We start from the raw sequence: 18549 nt of genomic DNA on the forward strand, positions 1-18549 counted from the left end.
TCCAGAGCCTTGGGCCTTTGGACCCCAGGTAAAGGGTTGCCAGGACCTTCTAGAAAGCAGAGGCTCCCGGAAGACAATGTTAACTCCCTGCATAGACAAAGACTCCCTCTTAGGATTTTCTGTCGGCCCAACACAAGAAAAGGACGCTTTATTCTTGGAGCCCGGCGGTGTATAGGCGCATTCACGCTCAATGAGTTATTCATGGTGTCCAAGAGAAATACTTCTGAAGCCGTATTTCATGTGAGATGGAAGTGGGCCTGGTGCTCACCGAGGGCACCCTGGGCCTGCTCCAGCCGCTGTGTGGAAGGACAGATGTCCGCCCAGCTGAGCCCCTGCCCCATGCAGCCCCCAGTCTTCTTAACACAGGGAGGGTCTTCTGGGCCTCTCTTGTCTAATGGGGACCGCAGCAGAGCCCTGCATGTCATCGGTGCATAGGGGAACACTGTGTGTTGTTTTTCTCTGCTTTTAAGTATTTTCCTTTTGCTGAGTTCCAGAGATTTGCAGAGTTCCAAACAACCCCTTTAGCCGAGAGGGGCGGAGGGTGAGCCTCTCAGAGCCCCTTTCCCCTCAGCAGGGGCACTGTGGATCTCTGGAGACTTATTTTTGGAAATTTTATGTTAATACAAAATACCATCTCTTCCTCACCCCTGCCCCTGCTGCTCCTCTCTCTCAAAAGAAAACTGTCTCAGAGGCCCTCACAGCTGCACTGACAGCGGGCACAGCACGGATGTGTCTGCTCAGGACCTGGCCAGCAGCTGGGGAGTGCGGAGAACCCTGTCCTCATACGGGCTTCAGACGCAGGACGCAGCTGGGAGGAGGCCCTCAGAACGGGGCATCGGTGTGTTTCTTTTTCCCCCTTCCCTTTTTTGAAAAGCATGAATGCTGACTCATTTAGGGGGCAACATAGGGCACTTTTCTACCTGTCCCCCCAAAAGGAAGTTTGTTTTCTTTTAAATGGCACCATTTTAAGAGCAGAACTGAAGGCTAAAATGATCCAAGGTTCTCTTGAGTTCTCAGAAGGTGTAGATTTATTTACTATAGTTAAATCATAATTAGTTCTCAGGGGATAGTGTATCTTTTAAATGGCTTTATTGGCACCATATCGGTTTTCCGAATAATCAGAAACTTCTGTTATAATTGTGTTCTAGCGTTCAAACAGAAATGCCCCGTAAGTAGAAACAAATGTCAGGAATTGCTAGTTGTCACTTGAAGAAGGTACACACGGAGGGGTAGGGAAAGAGAGTGTTTGAAAGGACGTTCTGATGAAATGTAATCTAACCGGCTCGGCACCTATAGCTCAACCGGCTAAGGCGCCAGCCACGTACACCTAAGGTGGCAGGTTCGAATCCCCAGCCCGGACCCGCCAAACAACAATGACGGCTGCAACCAAAAAAATAGCCGGGCGTTGTGGCGGGCGCCTGTGGTCCCAGCTACTTGGGAGGCTGAGGCAGGAGACTCGCTTGAGCCCAGGAGTTGGAGGTTGCTGTGAGCTGTAATGCCACGGCACTCTGCCCAGGGGGACAGCTTGAGGCTCTGTCTCAAAGAAAAAAAAAAAAAAAAAGAAATGTAATCTAACCTAAACTGAATATCAGCTCAGGCCGGTGCCCATGCCCTTCCCCCATGCGCGTTTTTGATACTAAATGGTGGTTTTTCAGCCCTTTTCACTCTCACTACAGAGCAGAGTGGGGAGGGTGATGCCCCTCCTGGCTTTGCTTCCCTACAGATCTCAAGGACCTGAATCAGCCCTGGCTTGGTGGCACGTTCACAGATGGGTGCAGGTGCTGTCTTTCTCTGCCTGAGCTATTGCTTCTGTTCTGGCTGACTGGTCTTTCCCACCACTTGCAGGTTGATGTTTGAGATGCCGCAGGAAACGGGATTAATAGCCATCGCGGGCCGGCAGACGCAGGGCAAAGGTGAGCCGTCTTTTGCTGCCATTCCTGTTCCTTTTCTTTTCTATAGTCTGCGACTCCTGTGGCCAGACAGCCTGTAAATTGCGTGGGCTGACCATCAATTTGTCTCGAGGGTCAGCAGTTGTTTCTGTTTTCATAACTGCCTAGAACAGAGGAAGATTTCGCCTTTGTAGAATTGAAGCATTCTTTCAAATTGTGATGTTTTATTAATCAAGTGACATTTGCTTTGTCATTTGATTACCTACATCTTGTAAATTCTGGGCGCCACAGTTTGGGAATCTAGAGCATTTATTTTCCCGAAGGGTCTGTGTACGGTAGCTTCTGTGTCTCTGCTCAAGGTCACAGGGAGGGGCCAGGCACGTGTCAGGCCCCCACCCCAGCTGGCCATGGAATTTGTATGTATACAGTGGGCTCTCCATTAGTGCCCACTCACAGAGTGACCACAGGGGACCAGGGCGCAGCTCAGGGCTCACACCACTTACTGGTCCTGGATCCACCTGGGTCTGGCCCTGCACGGGTTCCCTGCCAGCCCCTCCCCAGCCGGCGCCAGGCTGCCCCAATATGCTTTAAGTCCTCAAGGCTCTTATGACTTTCTCAGAAGAAGCAAAGAAATAAAGAGTCTACTATTCCCCTCTTCTTTCTCTTAAACATGTCTTTTGAATATACCTCAAAAGGAAAAAGAATTCATTTTCTCAAAAGCTGTGTGTCTCCATATGCAGACTAATAAAAAGACCGTGTAGAATAACTTTGATTCACTCTCCCTCTCATTTTGATTATTTTACTTCCTGGACTTCAGCGTTAAGAAAAGTCACAGTGCAGAGTTAATACTGCAGATCCCTCTTTGGGAAGCTTTAGTGAGATGCCGTGCTCAGCCGTGCAGTTCCTCCCTTCAGCAGCGGCTCTGTGGGTTTTAGCATGTTTGCTGGGCTGTGCGACCCTCACGAAGGTAGAGAGCCCTCTAGAAAGTAGTCCTGGGACCTCTTGTGGGTGAGTGTAGAGTCGCCTGGGTTCCCAGTGTCTCTGCTTCTGCCTTCACAACCATCTGTTAAGAATTAAATTTATAGTCATGTTCAGACACTGTAGGATTGTGAACCATCAAAGTGTAAACGATACGCTCCCAGAAACAGTACATTATGCTAATTTTCAGAAACTTTTCAGCAGCAGAGCTTCAGATTTTAGAAAGCTTGTCTTTTACTGAGTTAACCTCAGAATACTCAAGTGTCTTACTAAGTCCCAGCTTGTTTAAGTGGGGCAGCTCTTCGGTGCGTGGCCCTGGTGTCTGTGTGTCTGTGTCTATCCATGCAGCAACGGTAGCGTGTTTCCAATGGGGCCTGTGTTGCAGGGCGGGGAAGGAATGCGTGGCTGAGCCCCGTGGGGTGCGCTATTTCCACTCTGCTCATCTCCATCCCACTGAGATCCCAGCTTGGTCAGAGGATTCCGTTTGTCCAGCATCTGATGGCTCTGGCGGTCGTGGAAGCAGTGAGGTCCATCCCTGAGTATCAGGTATGTACACTTTAATTTCCCTGCGTCCCTGTCAGGCACGCAGGATTCAGCACGGTTCTGTTTGTGGCTTGTGTTTGCCTAACTGGTGGGTGCAGAGCCTCAGCCTGCCCTTTGCAAAGCTGGCAGCTCTTGGGCTTTTGAAAGCCACTGGGTACTGTTGTTGATTCATGCCTGCCAGATGCATCCAGGGCTCACAATTCCACTCAGGATTGTGTCTTTCCATCCAGTCTGTCAGGTTTCCCGAACATCTCAGTAAGGACAAGATTTTGTTTGTTTGTAATTATTGTCTGTTGTTTGAAGCACTAGATGAGATTTGACTGTTGGAATAGATAGGAACTATTTGTCTGCATTTTGTGTGGGAAAGGGTTTTTTTGTTTATTTATTTTGGTTAGTAGACCCTGGCTGGGTTCGAGCTCCCAACCCCTGGAGCACAGGGTTGGCACTCTAACCATTGAGCTATGGGCGCCCAACCGCAAAAGGTTATTTCTTGGACCTAAGAAAACCTTCTCATTTCCGATCTCCTTTTGCCATAGTCTGTGCTCAGTGGCATTCAACATCCAGGTTCATTTGGGACCATCTTCCCCCAGCTGTCAGGACAGGTCCGCCTGTGTCACTGTTATTTTTAGATACTTAGACATCAGTTATCAAAAAAACAAGAGAGAACAATTAGCACAGTGACTGAAGCCTTTTCTTCCATATCTGGAGCCTGCTTCCCATACACCCCTCCTAAATGTTCCTGGAAGAAGGTCAATGGCTGCAAAAGGAGCTGCCCCCCCACCCGCCTCCTTCCCACCTGCAGCTCTTAGTCAAACTAAAAAAAAAATGATACTATCGATTCCCGAAGTGGGATGTTAAAAGCATGACTCTCAGAGAAGACTCAGAAGTCCTCTTGTCATGTATAATGAAGACACAGTCTGCTGCACCCCCTTAAGTCCCCCTCTGATGCTGCAATGCCCCCATATCCACCAGGTGTAAATCTGACAGGTAATTCTAGGGTCTGTGCTTCCTGTGTTAGTTATATCGCAACGCCACAGTGCACATTTGTTGCCAGGCCCCGGCCTCCATGCTTTGTCTGGTAAGTTTTGAAGTAAACAGACTATCAAAAGCCTTCAGGAGCCCAGTCTGCAGTGCCTGCACTATATAATTTGTCGTATAGAAAGCAATCATGAGTGCAGAGATGGAGAAACTATCTTTAACTCCAGCAATGGGTTAATTAGTTTTAGGAAAGTAAGTAAAATGCTGAGGCTAGAAGGTTAAATGAGCCTGTTTGGGTTTTTGGCAGCTGTGGTTTTGGCCTGAGCCTCACTGGCTAACTCATGCTTTTTGGGCCCCCCTGCTTGCAGAGGATGCACAGGCAGGCCCTGGGGGCCAAGGGTGGGGAGGTGGGAAGCTCGCCCCCAGCTGTACTTGGGCTGGGGAGACTTGGGCTCCTGTTCTCTATAAGAAGCTCCCACCAAAGTTCTGCTTTCCTCTTCGGCTGCCCCAGCCTCACCTGTATGATGGGACTGTGCTTCTGAACTGGATTTATTTTTAAAATGGCACATCTTACACAGTACAGTGCTAGGTGGTTGAAATTGGCCCTGTTTGTATGGCATACTTACAATCTGCACTAGGGCCCCAACTTGTCCCTAGCCAGATGTCACCATCAGCACACTAATCACGTCCAGCTTCCACAAACCCGACACAATGTCACCCAAACCCTTTGCACTTCTTCCAGAGACAGCCTGGGGCTGCCTGTTCCCATTCCTGCTGTTCCTCTGTCTGTGAAGTCCTCTGCCCCCGGGAGCACCCTCCCTTCACCCTCACCCCCTGCTCCCACTCTCTTCTTCTTGAAATGCTGTTCATCCTTTGAGGCTCAGCGCAAATACCATTCCCTGAATGCACCAGCCGCCTCCAGCTCTCTCCTGCAAGACGGTGCAGCACTTGAAATATCGGGACCTCTCTTTTGGTGCTGACCACGTATGGCTTTGAAGCAGAGTGACATGTGCTCCTGGTCTGTCTCCTGCAGTTACTGGCTCTTTGGGAGCAGGGTTCATTTTGTTTTAGGCCCCGCACGACCTACTTTGGTGCCTTACACATGGGAAGGTCATAGCAGCTTGAGAAAATGAAAACTAAGTACGTGGCCTTCCTCTTGGAAGAGATGGTTCTTGTTTACTTGCCTGAGAGCCCGACATGTCAACATCTGACTTATGAACTGGACCTAAAAAATGCGAAGTTGAGTAAGAGCCGAGTGTGGGGCCATGAGCTGCTGCCTGTGGGGGGGAGCAGCGTGTCCTGGCCTGGGGAAGCGGTCTCTATCCTCCTGCAGAGCCAGGGACTTGCTCTCCTGTTGCTACAGGGGGTCTGGGGGATATGAGGGAAGGCGGAGAGGAGAAGCAGAGGGAGTTGGGGAGAGTGGCAGAGGCCGTGGTCCCCAAGTTACAGGTTTTCTGGATGAGAGCTCCACAGCCTTGGCACTCTGGATATTTGGGTCCCTGACATTGTGGCTGTAAGCGGCTGTCCTATGGCTTAGAAGATGTGTCGCAGCATTGCTGTGACTACCAGAATGCTCCCTGGTATTTCCAAATGCCTCCCTCTCAGTAGAGAACCCCTATTCTAGACAAAAAGGAAACACGAAGTCCTTATGAGTTAAGGGTCACTGTGAGCACCTGGGTTTCATTTAGACTCTCCTTCCCCTGTCCCCTGTTCCTGCATTTTTTTCTCTGAGCCTAAACTGCTGTGCCAGGGAAGGTGGGCTTCCAAAGAGCAGAAGTGTACTCTATGTGGCGGAGGTACTAAGAAGGCCTGTGGGAAAGAGAGAGGGGGGTCTCATGGGAGCAGCAGGCCACATAGCACAGTGTTGGTTCCCTAGGCTGGATTTGAATCCCAGCTCTACTACTTCCGAGCAGTGTGACCTCAGGCAGCCCCGGAACCTCTACAAGCTTTAGTTCCCTCCTCTGTTAAATGGGTTTGGTACAAGTGACATACGGACAGGTTCTGAGATGGGGCCCGGTGCTGTGCTCGGCCCACAGTTTGGGAAGACCAGCCCCGTGGGATTTGGAGGCCATCAGCTACTCTCTTGTCTCTTGTTTTTTTCTTGCTGAGTGTCTCCCTTCCAGCGTCACATTCCACATGAGCTTCCCACATGTCTGTGACACAGCCTGGCTGCCATCCCCAGGCCTAACAGACCTGGCAATTCCAGCAATTACTTGGTCTAATCTAGTTTGTGTCCCAACCTCAGCGTCATGGGGGGTAGGCAGAGGCATGGTTGCCCTAGCCTGAGGCAGAGTCCACTCTTGGTCCATCCTACTGTGACCGGGTCACAGGCAGAGTTCCCCCGTGAGGGGCAGTGGGCCAATGTGGCAAGTCCATTCTGTTCCCCAGGCTGACCATCGGCAGACCTCTGAGGCTTTCCTTAGTTCCTTGGTAACAAGTTCTTCCTCCAGATTTGTGGTGCTCTCCTTGAGACACTGCTACCTGCCTTTTGTGACATTGCTTCATTCAGGGCATCCTTGCCTCTCAAGCTTGAGCTCCTTACCGGGAGGGCCCCCGAGAGTGCTGCTCTCCCCCACCCCGGCCCACTGCCCCACACACGTTAGGCACTCCGTGGTAGGGATTGTCATTGCTGTTGAGATAATGAACTTCATTCCTAAGGTGGGCATCTTCCGAGGGTGCTCTGGATGATGAGAAACAGTGGGGGTGGGAGAGAGCACTGGGTTTGTGTGGGCACTTCCTCTCGGTCACTCGCCTTCTAGCCCGAGAGGCACTCCACTATTGGATGGTCTCCGTGATTCACCGTCTGACAAAGGAGAGAGGCTGAGTGGTATTCCCTGAGCTCTGCACGTCCTACTGCTGGCTCAGTGACCTGGCCCCGGCCTCTGTGCTGTGCTTGCCCAGCTAATGTGCAGATTCTCCTTTAGGACATCAACTTACGGGTGAAGTGGCCCAACGACATTTATTACAGTGACCTCATGAAGATCGGTGGAGTTTTGGTTAATTCAACGCTTATGGGAGAAACGTTTTATATACTTATTGGTAAGTTCTTAAAGCCCTTCCCCCAGCATTTTTAGATTAGTAAAACAATAACAATAAAAATGGTTTATGCGCGCCTACATGGTGGGAGCAGATTATAATGTGAAATTGCGTTTTCTTGGAGTCCTGTGGTTACGCAGTGTGGTGTGGCTTACAGAGTGGACAGATGGGTTTGAGGTGCTTCTGTGGCCTCTGTGTTTCCTCTCTGTGACCACGGAGACCTCCAAGTTGGTTTCACATCAAAGAGGCATTTCCTTACACCTTTCCACACTCCTGATTCTCATTGAATTTGAAATGGTGAAAATAAACATTTAATGTGTCATTCTGTAATAAGAAGAGAAAGTTAAAAAAAACAAACAGGCCTTTCTCTGTCACCTGGACTAGAGTGCAGTGGCATTGTTAGGGCTCACTGCAGCCTCAAACCTCTCAAGCACAAAGTGTGATCCTCCTACCTCAGCCTCCTAAGTAGCTGAGACTACAGGCACATGCTACCATGCTTAGCTAAATTTTCTATTCTTTGTAAAGAGGAGGCCTTGCTGTATTGACTGGTCTTTAACTCCTAGGCTCAAGCTATCCTCCTGCCTCAGCCTCCTGAGTAGCTGGGACTACATGTGTGTGCTACCATGCCAACTAATTTTTCTATTTTTTTTATAGAAATGGGATCTTGCTCTTGCTCAGGCTGATCTCAAACTCCTGATCTCAAGCTATCCTCCAGCCTCAGCCTCCCAGAGTGCTAGAATTACAGGGGTGAGCCTCTGTGGCCAACCAAGAAATTTAATTTCTGAGTTATCTCTCCTGTGTGTTACATTCTTAACTAGACCTTCCCAGGTCATGAAAGAGCTGCTGCCTTAACCTTCAGAAAAAGTTCCAGACTGGTTGAGGTGGGATAGAGAATCTCTGTTTCTCCCTGCACATCCAAATCAGGCAAGGAGACGATTCAGAGGCAATTTCAGAAGCTCATAGGCCCCTGCTCATCCACCATCAGCCTCCCTATTATGCCTCGTGGGACCTAATTGGAGTTCGTAAATCAGCAGCAGGCAGAAAATATGTGACCTTGCGCTGGCAGTACTGACCAGAGAATACAAGGCTTATTTCCAGCTCTGCGAACAGCTGACAGTATTATTCTGGGCAAGCAGCTTCCTACCCTCAAAGCTCTGTTTCCTGTCTTTACATGAAAGGTTCCTAAGCAGACTCCACAGATAGCAAGAAGGCCCATGGATGGCGTCAGGGAGAATGTCATCTGCAGAGCAGGGATGAAGCGTTCTTCTGTGGGGAGAACCCATAGCTTTTATTCAGTTCTTAAAGCCATGGGTTAGGGGTATTGGGGATACAGTCTTTGGGGAAGCGTTCAGAGTTGCCAGCAGGGGGGAGCTCTCTGGTCCTTGGAAGAGCACAGCCTAAGTCCATGGTGGTCGGTGTTGCTATTCTCCCTAGGAATTTTAATTTCGGAATACAAGGGAGAATGTTCAGCACTATATAGCAATTCAGTGCTACATTCAATAGGCACTTCAGACACCATACATGCTGTTGAATGAATGAACAAATGGACAACTGCAAATTCTGTCCTATTGCTGTAGTTTCTTATTTTTTCCAGATGTAACTATTGCTTTGTATTTTAATAGCTAGTATTTTTTTTATATAAAAATCTCAGGCTAGTCAGTGCTTCCCTTTATACTGAAACTGGTAGAATAGTGTTATTCCAAATGGCATTTTTGTATTTGAGGAGAATAGTAGGGGATTTTTTTTCCTTAATGGCACTGGAAACAGTTTACTGCCCACTGATTACACTGTCTCAGTTCTTACTGGAGACCTGCCGAGCACTGAGCTTGGGCTTCTCTGAAGACGCTGACCTCCCCCGAGAGGGTGGGGGATAAAGTAACAGCGCACATCAGCCTACTCAGACGCCACCTCTGGTAACTCACTCTCATGAAGCCTCGGCTCAGGAGCCCATAAAAGAGCCACTGAACATGAGTTGGCCCCTTGCCAGCCGTGTAACCTTAGCACCAAAGACTTCCAAGGAGAAATTACTAAAAGATGTGTTCTGGGGTCATGCCATGACCAAGGTTTGAAATCTCTGAATCCAAAGTTTACTTCTTACGTCTTGAATACAATTTTCTGTTTTCAAGTGTGTGCCCTGTTATTCAAGTAGGAGAAGCACTAAGAGATTTTATTCTCTGTGGGCTGCGTACGGAGCTGCTGTGGTTCTTGGCTGGCCCGCGGAGGTGTTATTTCAGAAGCAACACTGAGAAGTCTGTCCGTTAATCACTTCTGTTTAATTAACTTGCGTCAAAACCAGCTTTCTTCTCTCTATTCTTATTCGCGATAATGTTGAGATTGTCCCAGCTGGAATAAGAATAAGAAAGGAAGGAGGAAAAGGAAGATGGCCTCAAAATATAAATCACTGTCCAAGTAGCCGGAGACAGGGGAGCTGAAATGAGGACGAGGGAGCGGGAGATTGACAGTGAAAATGAAAACTTTTTTGGGCGGTGCCTGTGGCTCAAGGAGTAGGGCTCCAGCCCCATATATGGGGGTGGTGGGTTCAAGCCTGGCCCCGGCCAAAAACTGCCAAAAAAAAAAAAGAAAGATAACTTTTTCCAGGTGGTGGTGAGACGTGTGTGATGCCATCAGTATGGAGCTGCTCACTCTTTTCAATTTTTCACTTTCATCCAGGCTGTGGATTCAATGTGACTAACAGCAACCCTACCATATGCGTCAATGACCTCGTCGCGGAATACAACAGGCAGTACCAGGCAGAACTGAAGCCACTAAGAGCTGATTATCTCATTGCTAGAACTGTGACTGTGCTGGAGAAACTGGTGGACACCTTTCAGGACCAGGGGCCCAGTGCCGTTCTTCCCCTTTATTATAAATATTGGGTACACAGGTCAGTGCTATGTCAGTAGTTCAGTATCTTAAAATGAGAAACTGAGCACTGTGGCCTGAGAATTCTTTTTTTCCTATCTGATGGAGAAAGCTAGTGGATTCCACTTTGAGTGAGTTAGCTGGGCCAGGAATGGGGCAGCATCTCATGCCTCCCGGTAGGATGTGGTGGGAAGGACTCGACATCCCAACAGAGTATCAGTTCAATCTAACTGTCAGGGAACACTCAGACAGTGTCTGAATTGTGGAACATTCTAGATAACCCAGGTTCTCAAAGTGAGATCCCCAGGCAGCAGCCACAGCCTCAACCTTGTGGCCTTCTAAATTGGAGAGTCTGGGCGGCACCTGTGGCTCAAGTGGCTAAGGCGCCAGCCATGTACACCCAAGGTGGCGGGTTCGAATCCAGCCCAGGCCTGCCAAACAACAATGATGGCTACCAAAAAATAGCCGGGCGTTGTGGCGGGCGCCTGTGGTCCCAGCTACTTGGGAGGCGGAGGCAGGAGACTCGCTTGAGCCCAGGAGTTGGAGGTTGCTGTGAGCTGAGATGCCACGGCACTCTACCCAGGGGGACAGCTTGAGGCTCCTGTCTCAAAAAAAAAAGAGAAAAAAATAAATTGGAGAGTCTGAGAATTAGGGCCTGGTACTCTGCATCTTTAACAAAGGCTCCAGGGAATTCTCGGACAGCTAAATTTGAGAGCTGTTGATGTGTAACAGCAGGCCTGAACCCTCCAAAAATGTCAGTCCGCAAACAGATAAACAAAACAAAATGAAAGTGAGAGAATTATTTGGGATTAAAGAAGAGTAAAGAGGCATGACAACTACATGTAATGTGTGGCCCATAATTAGATTCTGGAAAAATAGCCACAAAGGTTATTGATGGGACGATAGACTGTACATTAGACAGTGTTATTTTATCAGGATTGAACTTCCTAGGGGTGATAATATTATGGTTTTACGTGAGATCCTTCTTATTCTTAGGAGATACATGATAAAGTATTTAAGCATAAAGTGTCAGGATGTTTGCAACTTATTTATTTATTTATTTGTTTATTTTTTGAGACAAAGTCTCAAGCTGTCACACTGGGTAAAGTGCTGTGGCGTCACAGCTCACAGCAACCTCAAACTCTTGGGCTTAAGCGATTCTCTTGTCTCAGCCTCTCAAGTAGCTGGGACTACAGGTGCCCGCCAAAAAGCCTGGCTACTTTAGCCTTGAGATTCTTCAAAATAAAAGTTTGGGAGGGAAAATTCTATGCTTTGAAACTGTTGAGAGGGATGTAACTTAACAGGTCCATTTGGAAAATAACTCAAAAGTAGTGGATCAGAATGGGTTTCACTTGTAGTTGGTGCTATCCAACTTTTGTAAGAAAAAAACCTTTTCTTAATCAACTCAGCTTCTTCTCCCCACCACTGCCATCTCAGCCCAAGAGGAAAAAACAAAAACCCTAAAGAGTTGGACAGCGTTTGGTGAAAGTGCCGGGGGTGAGGAAGAGATGCACAGATCGTCACAGGTGACCAGAATTCAGAAGAGTGATGCCAAGGGAAGAAATTCTGACCCCTTGTTGCACTTTGCACCCCTTGTCCATTTTAGTAGTTATTAAAACAATTCTCATGGGACCAGAAAAAGCCAGAGCTCAGGCTGCCTGTGCTTAACCGTAGGGAGCCTCCGCCCTCTCCCCAGCTCCCCTCAATCCCTTCTCCTTTCAGAATGGATAATGAGTTGATTAATTGTCCCAGTCATTCTGTTCCACTTCCCAGTAACCGCCCGCTGTTCTTCATTTTCAGTGGTCAGCAAGTCCGTCTGGGAAGCACCGAGGGCCCAAAGGTGTCCATAGTCGGTCTGGATGACTCTGGCTTCCTTCAGGTCCATCAGGAGGGCGGCGAGGTGGTGACCGTGCACCCTGACGGGAACTCCTTCGACATGCTGCAAAACCTCATCCTCCCCAAACGGTGCTAGGCCTGGGCCTGCGGGCGGCCTGGGCCTGCCGCCCTGACTCACGGGGCCAGCTCGTAGGCAGTGGGCAAGGACGCCACTGGGCTGCCTTGGGTCAGGGCTGGGTATGGAGCCAACTCAGTCAGCATTCCGCCTCCATCCCGCACCTGGCCCTGCCCATCTAGAAACCTACGGTAGAGTGTAGGTGAAGTTTCTCTTACTCCAAGTCATTTGTTAACTTTTTCATGTGTTAATTATTTGGGGTTTTTTTTTTTAGGTTCATTTTGTTGTCATTTTATTTGGTGTTTGAAGAGGCTCTGGGATAGAGGGTTGAGGAATAGAAGGTTTAACTTAGATGAAGCCCTCCTGTAGGTGTGAAGTCTCTTAGGTTTATGTTTATTGGGTGGGGTGGGGCTGGAGTTACATGGAAATATCAGTGGAATAATTGAAATATTTCCCCAGTAGTGGAGACCTTTAGTGGAGACTATTAAAAAGCAAATCAAAGAATGCTCTGGCGCGCAGGTCGGCGATGAATTAGAGAAGAATGACAGTATCACTGTAAGCATCTAGGGAGGGATTTTCCTATAAGAACACACATGAACACTTAGTCATTATTTTATTTATTTATTTTGTTAATGTAGAAAAGAGAAAACAGACTTCCAGGAGTTATTCTCCGCCTGGTGGTGGTATGCTCCAATAGCAGTGTCTAAACGGCTTTTGAGGTATACCTAGCTGATACATTGCAACAACTTGTAGAGGAATCAGTTGAGGACTTTGATATTATTTGATGAGAATTTAAATTTACTGCATATTGTGAGGAGATGGCGTCAAGCTCCAGCTCCTTCGAGCACTGATGAGGCATCACTTGGATGTGGGGGTGGATGATTTGGCCCTGACAGCTGGAGATGAAGTCTCACTCTCACACCACGTGCAAGGGAGGATTTGGGTCTTTTAAGCCATTTTCAGGTTCACTTTGAAATAGGGAGCATTCCTGCAAGGCTTTGCAGAGCACAGAATGTAGAAAACCCGTACATGACATTTTGTTTGTAAGTCATTATCTTTCATTCACTAGTCCTTATATTGCCCAGAAAGAAAACATCATCAGTCCTGAATACCATCAGCTCAGAAAGAGCGTGTGTGTGTGTGTGTGTGTGTGTGTGTGTGTGTGTGCCCGGAGTGTGTGTGCTCACACACAGCATTAAGACAGTCAGAATCTGATGCACTAAAAGTCTCCATGGAAGAACAAAAGAAAGGAAGCCTTTTGATATGCGTTTGCTATTTCCAGATGTACTCCATGCTTTTTCCATGTAATTCCTATCTCTGTTGAACTTATGAATCACACCCATTACTTTCAGCCATAAAAGGAGAGTTTTTGTCCACTTTTCTCTCTTCCTGCCAGTCCCAACTGAAATTACTGGAAAGAAAGTTTGAAGGAGCTTTCAGCTTTGAACAAAATTCCTTCATTGTAGACTCAGCACCATCTTTATCCAGGTCTAAACTCTGTCAGGCTAATTCCACAAACTTGTGGGTTTTGGTGTAAAATCTGTCTACCTTTAGTCAGACACAGACAGCCCCATAGAAAGAAAAAAAAAAAAAACCAAAACGACATGTTTAGTAAAATACACCAACTCAATATATGTATATTTTTAATGTAACTTAAAAGCAATTTCTGCAAATAAGGGTTCAGTTAGAATTATTTTTCAAAAAAAAAAAAATTATTGTCTCCTAAATGCCGCGTCTTCTTTTGGAGTTAGTGACAAGTTTAAATAAAAGTCCACATTATCCTAAAATTATAGAAGGGACTCACCCTTGAAAGGGCGTCTGCAAAGTATCATCAGGGACAAAGGTCTCCAGGCTAACGATGCAAGTTTCATTTCTCAAACTTTGTAATGTGAGGCAAGTCATCTCTCGGAGCTGCCATCATTACTTTTTGAATGTCTTTGGGGGGTTATTTAATGAAAAACATGCTATGTTTTGTTTTAAGCTGGAGTTCTATTCTGGACATTTTGCTTTGGGAAAAATGTTATCATTTAATTTCCTTTCTGCAAATTAAAACTAATGAAGTGTGGCCACGTCAAAGGACGCGGAGATGTTCAGGGCACGCTGCTTTTCCCCTGCGCTTCCTAATAGGCTGTTCTTCCTTGAGCAGGAGACCCAGTTGTCTTAAGGGAGACAAAATAGCCTTGAAGCAGATGCTGTGGTTTCCATAAACCTGATTTTGCCTCCCATAAACCAAAGAAACCTTGAAATTCTGCTTCACATCAAGTAGCTGAATGAAGGCATTTTACCTCTAGCTGTTAGTGCCCGGGAAACCCCTCCACCTACTGCGCCTCACTCTAGGATTTGGGCCATTTGTGTATCCCACCATCTGCCATCTCAAGGAGCTTTAAAAGTCTTAATGGAAACGTTGGCTTTCTTTATGCATAATCTTTAAAACAAGGCCATTAAACTCAGAATGGGTATGTACTTTTCAAAGATCTGTTTACCCCTCTGTTAGAGGCGGTGGGTTGAGTGTCTGTTGTGTTTTGGCAAGATGTGGGCTGGTGGATTTTCAGGGAGACCCTGGGGACATGCTCCCTAAAATAGGACAAAGCAATCACAGGGCTTCCTGTGCCTCCCCATCCCCAAATAGTGCGTCTTAGCATCAGGAGTGCTGGCAGGGCATGATGGAAAGAAGTAGGACTTGTATCTGATCAAAAATCACCAGTGGGTTTCTCTGCAGCACACTGATGTCACCTGATGTGGGAGCTGGAGTCAGGAGCCTGACTGAGGTGTGGGTTAGAGGTGGGTGCATAGGACCAGCTGGGAGAGACCTGGCCACAGGGCACAGTGTCATATACAGCACAGCTTTCCACTCCCTGGAGTCTGGGAACAAGGAGGAAAGCCAGCCTCACCCAGCAGTTTCAGAGTGCAAAACGGAGTGTCCTAGGCTCACGTTCCCTAGATCTACTTGCTCCCAATAGGCAAAAAAATGGAAAGTCCTTATTCCTGGTTAATTACTGTGCATATTTGAAATAAAGTATAAACGTTTGCATTTTTAGCTTTTCAAAGAATGCCTCTGAAAAAAATCACTTTAAACCAATGCCTATAAAGAGCAAGTCTACTGAAATAAACTTTTAAGACTTTCTATATGGTTTGAGCTCATTCTTATTTTTCACCACAAATTTCATTTTTAAAAATAGGCGACTACTTTTGTTTTGAGTATTTTTATTCATATTTAAACGGATTTTTACAAAATAAATAGCGTTTTTACATAGTATGGAATATGTATGTATTTGTAAATATTAAGAAACCAAGGGTTTTTTTTTTTTTTTTGGTTTTTGGTGCACACTATTCATCATACAAAAGAGAAATTTTATTACTCCAAAGAATGAAAGTTCACAAAACCCAAAAGTAAAAAATCTCTTTACAGAGGTGAGAAATAAATTTAACGTAACAACTTGTAGATTCTGCTTTTTTAGGCTATTTTTTATTTCGTGAAATATGCTTGACTTTGTGTCTTAACAGGCCCCTCCCTCAATTTTTAGCCTTATATGCATATCCTACTTCAGCTTAGGAACAGCTTGAATAATGCATTTTAAATAACCCAAATTCATCACTTCTCAACCTTTTGTCAAGATCAAGTGTAAATAACCCAAATTCACTTAAATTTCAAGCTACTATAATCCGATGGCATTTATTTGAAAATGTTCTCTTAAAATTCCCTTTTATCTGTAGCAGCCCACACAGCCTATTTTAATTGTCTTAGAGTTCCAATAAATCAAAACCTAGGTCACTTACACAGGGTCTATTGACTGTATTAAGCTTCCCTTGGGTGGAGAGGAGGAAGGCAGGGCTGATAGGACTTTTAAAAGGATAAAAGTGGGGGTGGTGAAGGGGCAGAAAATACAGGCTTTTACAGATTTCCTCAGCACTGCCCTTCACACCCGTTCACGTCTTCACAAAGGTATGAATGGAATGGCTTTTCTAGAAAAAGGCTTCCAAGAACATAAAGGAATTCCTTTCCCTGGGAGGCCCCATTGGAGGCCAGTCTTGAATTGGGCTTATTTCTCAAATCCATTTGATGTGGCATTTTTGTCAACATGGTACATGTTAGGGCCCACCACAATTTTTTTTCTTCTTTTTTGTGAAAGAGAGGTATATTTATTAAAGCTCTTCCTCTCCCCCATCATAGCCTCATAGAAGTCAAGAAACGATATCCCCAGCTAAAATGTGCAGACTGTTGAAGATGGAGGTAACAATATTAGGTTGCCATAGTAACTGCTCTGTTAACCTTGCATTGAAGCCAGCTTATGTAAGAATCTTCTTCATGTTCTAGGCTATGAAAACTGTGATGTTTGTTTAGACAAGGAAGTTTTCCCTAGCACACATCTTATTTTTCAAGTACATATACACTTTGTTAAGTCTATTTACATGATCGTTTGTAAATTTATAATGGGTACTTTTTTCTCAACAGCAACCTTTGTTATTAGAATGTGCTCTGATTGCCTTCATGGTTTGTATTTACTAAATACAGCCCTCAATGTTAATAAGAAGGTAGATACAAAAGTATTTTGTGGTACTTCACTGAAAAATATTGGTAATACCTCCTATTAATTAAACCTACACCTTCCAAGAGTCATGGCCTATTTTAAGACCCTAGGCCTATTTTGTGTGACACACACTCTCCCAAAGAGCTGTGAATGAGGTATAGCTAAGTGCAGTAAAGAGGTGAGTGCGTCTCTTCTTGCAATCCATCCTTTCACTGCATGACACATGTTCCCAAATTTGCAAATTTTAACTCATAACATAAAGCCAACCAACACCTCATAGGAATTACCTGAGTCCTCACTAAGTGACACAGGGCTGGCAAAAGATCTGTTCACATTTTGAGAGCAGTCGGTAAAGGGGCACTTTGATTCTAGAATGATGAGTTTAAAACATTTGTGAAAACCTCTTTCTACTCTGAAAGCTTGGAAATCATTTCCTAAAATAAGCCGCTTTTGAAAAAGCACCAAAATGATGCCTGTTTATAGTGTGGACAAGTTGAAAGACAGTTCAACGTACCCATCCAGTTCAGAGCTATGATAGGATTTTTAAATGGTGAGATCTTTAAGCAAAACTGTAAAACAAAAATTAATGAAGTTTATTTTTAAAACACTGCTGGTGCTTTATGAAAGGATTTTGTTTACCTGTTACATGGCGTTTCCTTGCTATGTAGAAAATGCTTAAAATGTATACATCGCTTTCGTTACATCCCCTTAGTACGTTTTTCTTACACAAGGTGCAGCCCATTGATAGTTTCCCATATTGCACATGCAATTGAACTAACTTTATTAGCACTACTTGTAACAAACACAAGCCTAGTGAATTACAGATCTGTGTGGGCCAGAGGCATTTTGCCATGAAACTGAGCTTGACAGGGTCATTCTCATAAAATCTCTGGCTACATATACTTATTTTGCATTTAATGCCTATCAGTATATTGGGAAGGTGCTATTCTTGGTGTTATCAAGAGTTCACGGGGTTTGGGGGCAGTAAGAGCTTGTTAATGTACTAGTGAAGCACAGTGTTCAGACACATAATGAAATTGCATGTTCACCCCGTCCTTAGTCTAGGCTTGATTTTTGTTGAAGAAAAGTTAAATTTTTAAAAAAATTAACGAGACTCGTGAATGACTTTTAAAGACAGTGGCGTTGTTGTCTATTCATGGAACTTAAAACACATTCTGCCTTTTACCCAAGAACCTACAAGGGCTTGGAGACACAGGCTGTCTGAGAGTGGGGTGTCCTCCGCAGAGCAGAGCGGAGGATGTTTGCGGAGTTGAAGCTCCTTAAACCCCCCAGTGGGGCCATTATCGAGCCTGAGGACAAGGCAAGATGCAGGTAAGTCTGATTTCAAGGTGAGGAAAACTGACCCCCCACCAACGATGGGGTACTCTGAGGTCACACGGGGGACGTGGGGACGCTCAGCGCTGCCCCTTCGGGAAACCCAGATCTTGGAGAACAAGGGCCAGCAGGTCCTTTCTCCCCCACGCCAGGCCGCGTATCCGTGGTCTCAGTCCTCTGCGCCGGCGTCTGTGGCATCTACGGTAAAAATCTAGAAGTCTGCTGCGGAGTCCTATTAAAATAGTCGTCTCTGTATAAATTAACTTACATCATGCATATGCAGCGCGCCCCTCCCGGGCCTGCCGGATGTCGTCGAGCAGGATCCGGGAGGGCTTGGCCTATGGCTTCACCGTGCGGGCGGCCCCGCGCTGGGCGGGTCACCTGCCGTTGGTGATGATGACCGAGGCACCCAGGTAGTGGGGCAGCGGCGCTCCGGGCGGCGAGGCGG

General features: G+C 46.3%; 2 protein-coding genes across 2 annotated transcripts in view; one reads left to right on the forward strand and one right to left on the reverse strand.

Moving 5' to 3' along the window:
- The window catches only part of HLCS (holocarboxylase synthetase), a 239689-nt gene extending 224356 nt beyond the window's left edge, over positions 1-15333 (forward strand). Inside the window, exons 7-11 of the mRNA XM_003800674.3 lie at positions 1846-1913; positions 3253-3413; positions 7313-7427; positions 10095-10308; positions 12087-15333. Of these exons, the coding sequence (XP_003800722.1) occupies positions 1846-1913; positions 3253-3413; positions 7313-7427; positions 10095-10308; positions 12087-12258 (730 nt within the window). The 3' untranslated portion in view covers positions 12259-15333. The remainder of the gene's footprint in view (positions 1-1845; positions 1914-3252; positions 3414-7312; positions 7428-10094; positions 10309-12086) is intronic.
- Positions 15334-18478: 3145 nt separating this feature from the next.
- SIM2 (single-minded family bHLH transcription factor 2) overlaps positions 18479-18549 on the reverse strand; it is a 47238-nt gene continuing 47167 nt past the window's right edge. The window contains exon 11 of the mRNA XM_012811944.2: positions 18479-18549. This exon is cut by the window's right edge and continues 354 nt beyond it. Coding sequence (XP_012667398.2) covers positions 18479-18549 — 71 coding nt within the window.

The sequence above is a fragment of the Otolemur garnettii genome, unplaced genomic scaffold (assembly GCF_000181295.1).
Source record: "Otolemur garnettii isolate 467f Iridium unplaced genomic scaffold, OtoGar3 scaffold00180, whole genome shotgun sequence".
In the NCBI taxonomy this organism is placed as follows: domain Eukaryota; kingdom Metazoa; phylum Chordata; class Mammalia; order Primates; family Galagidae; genus Otolemur; species Otolemur garnettii.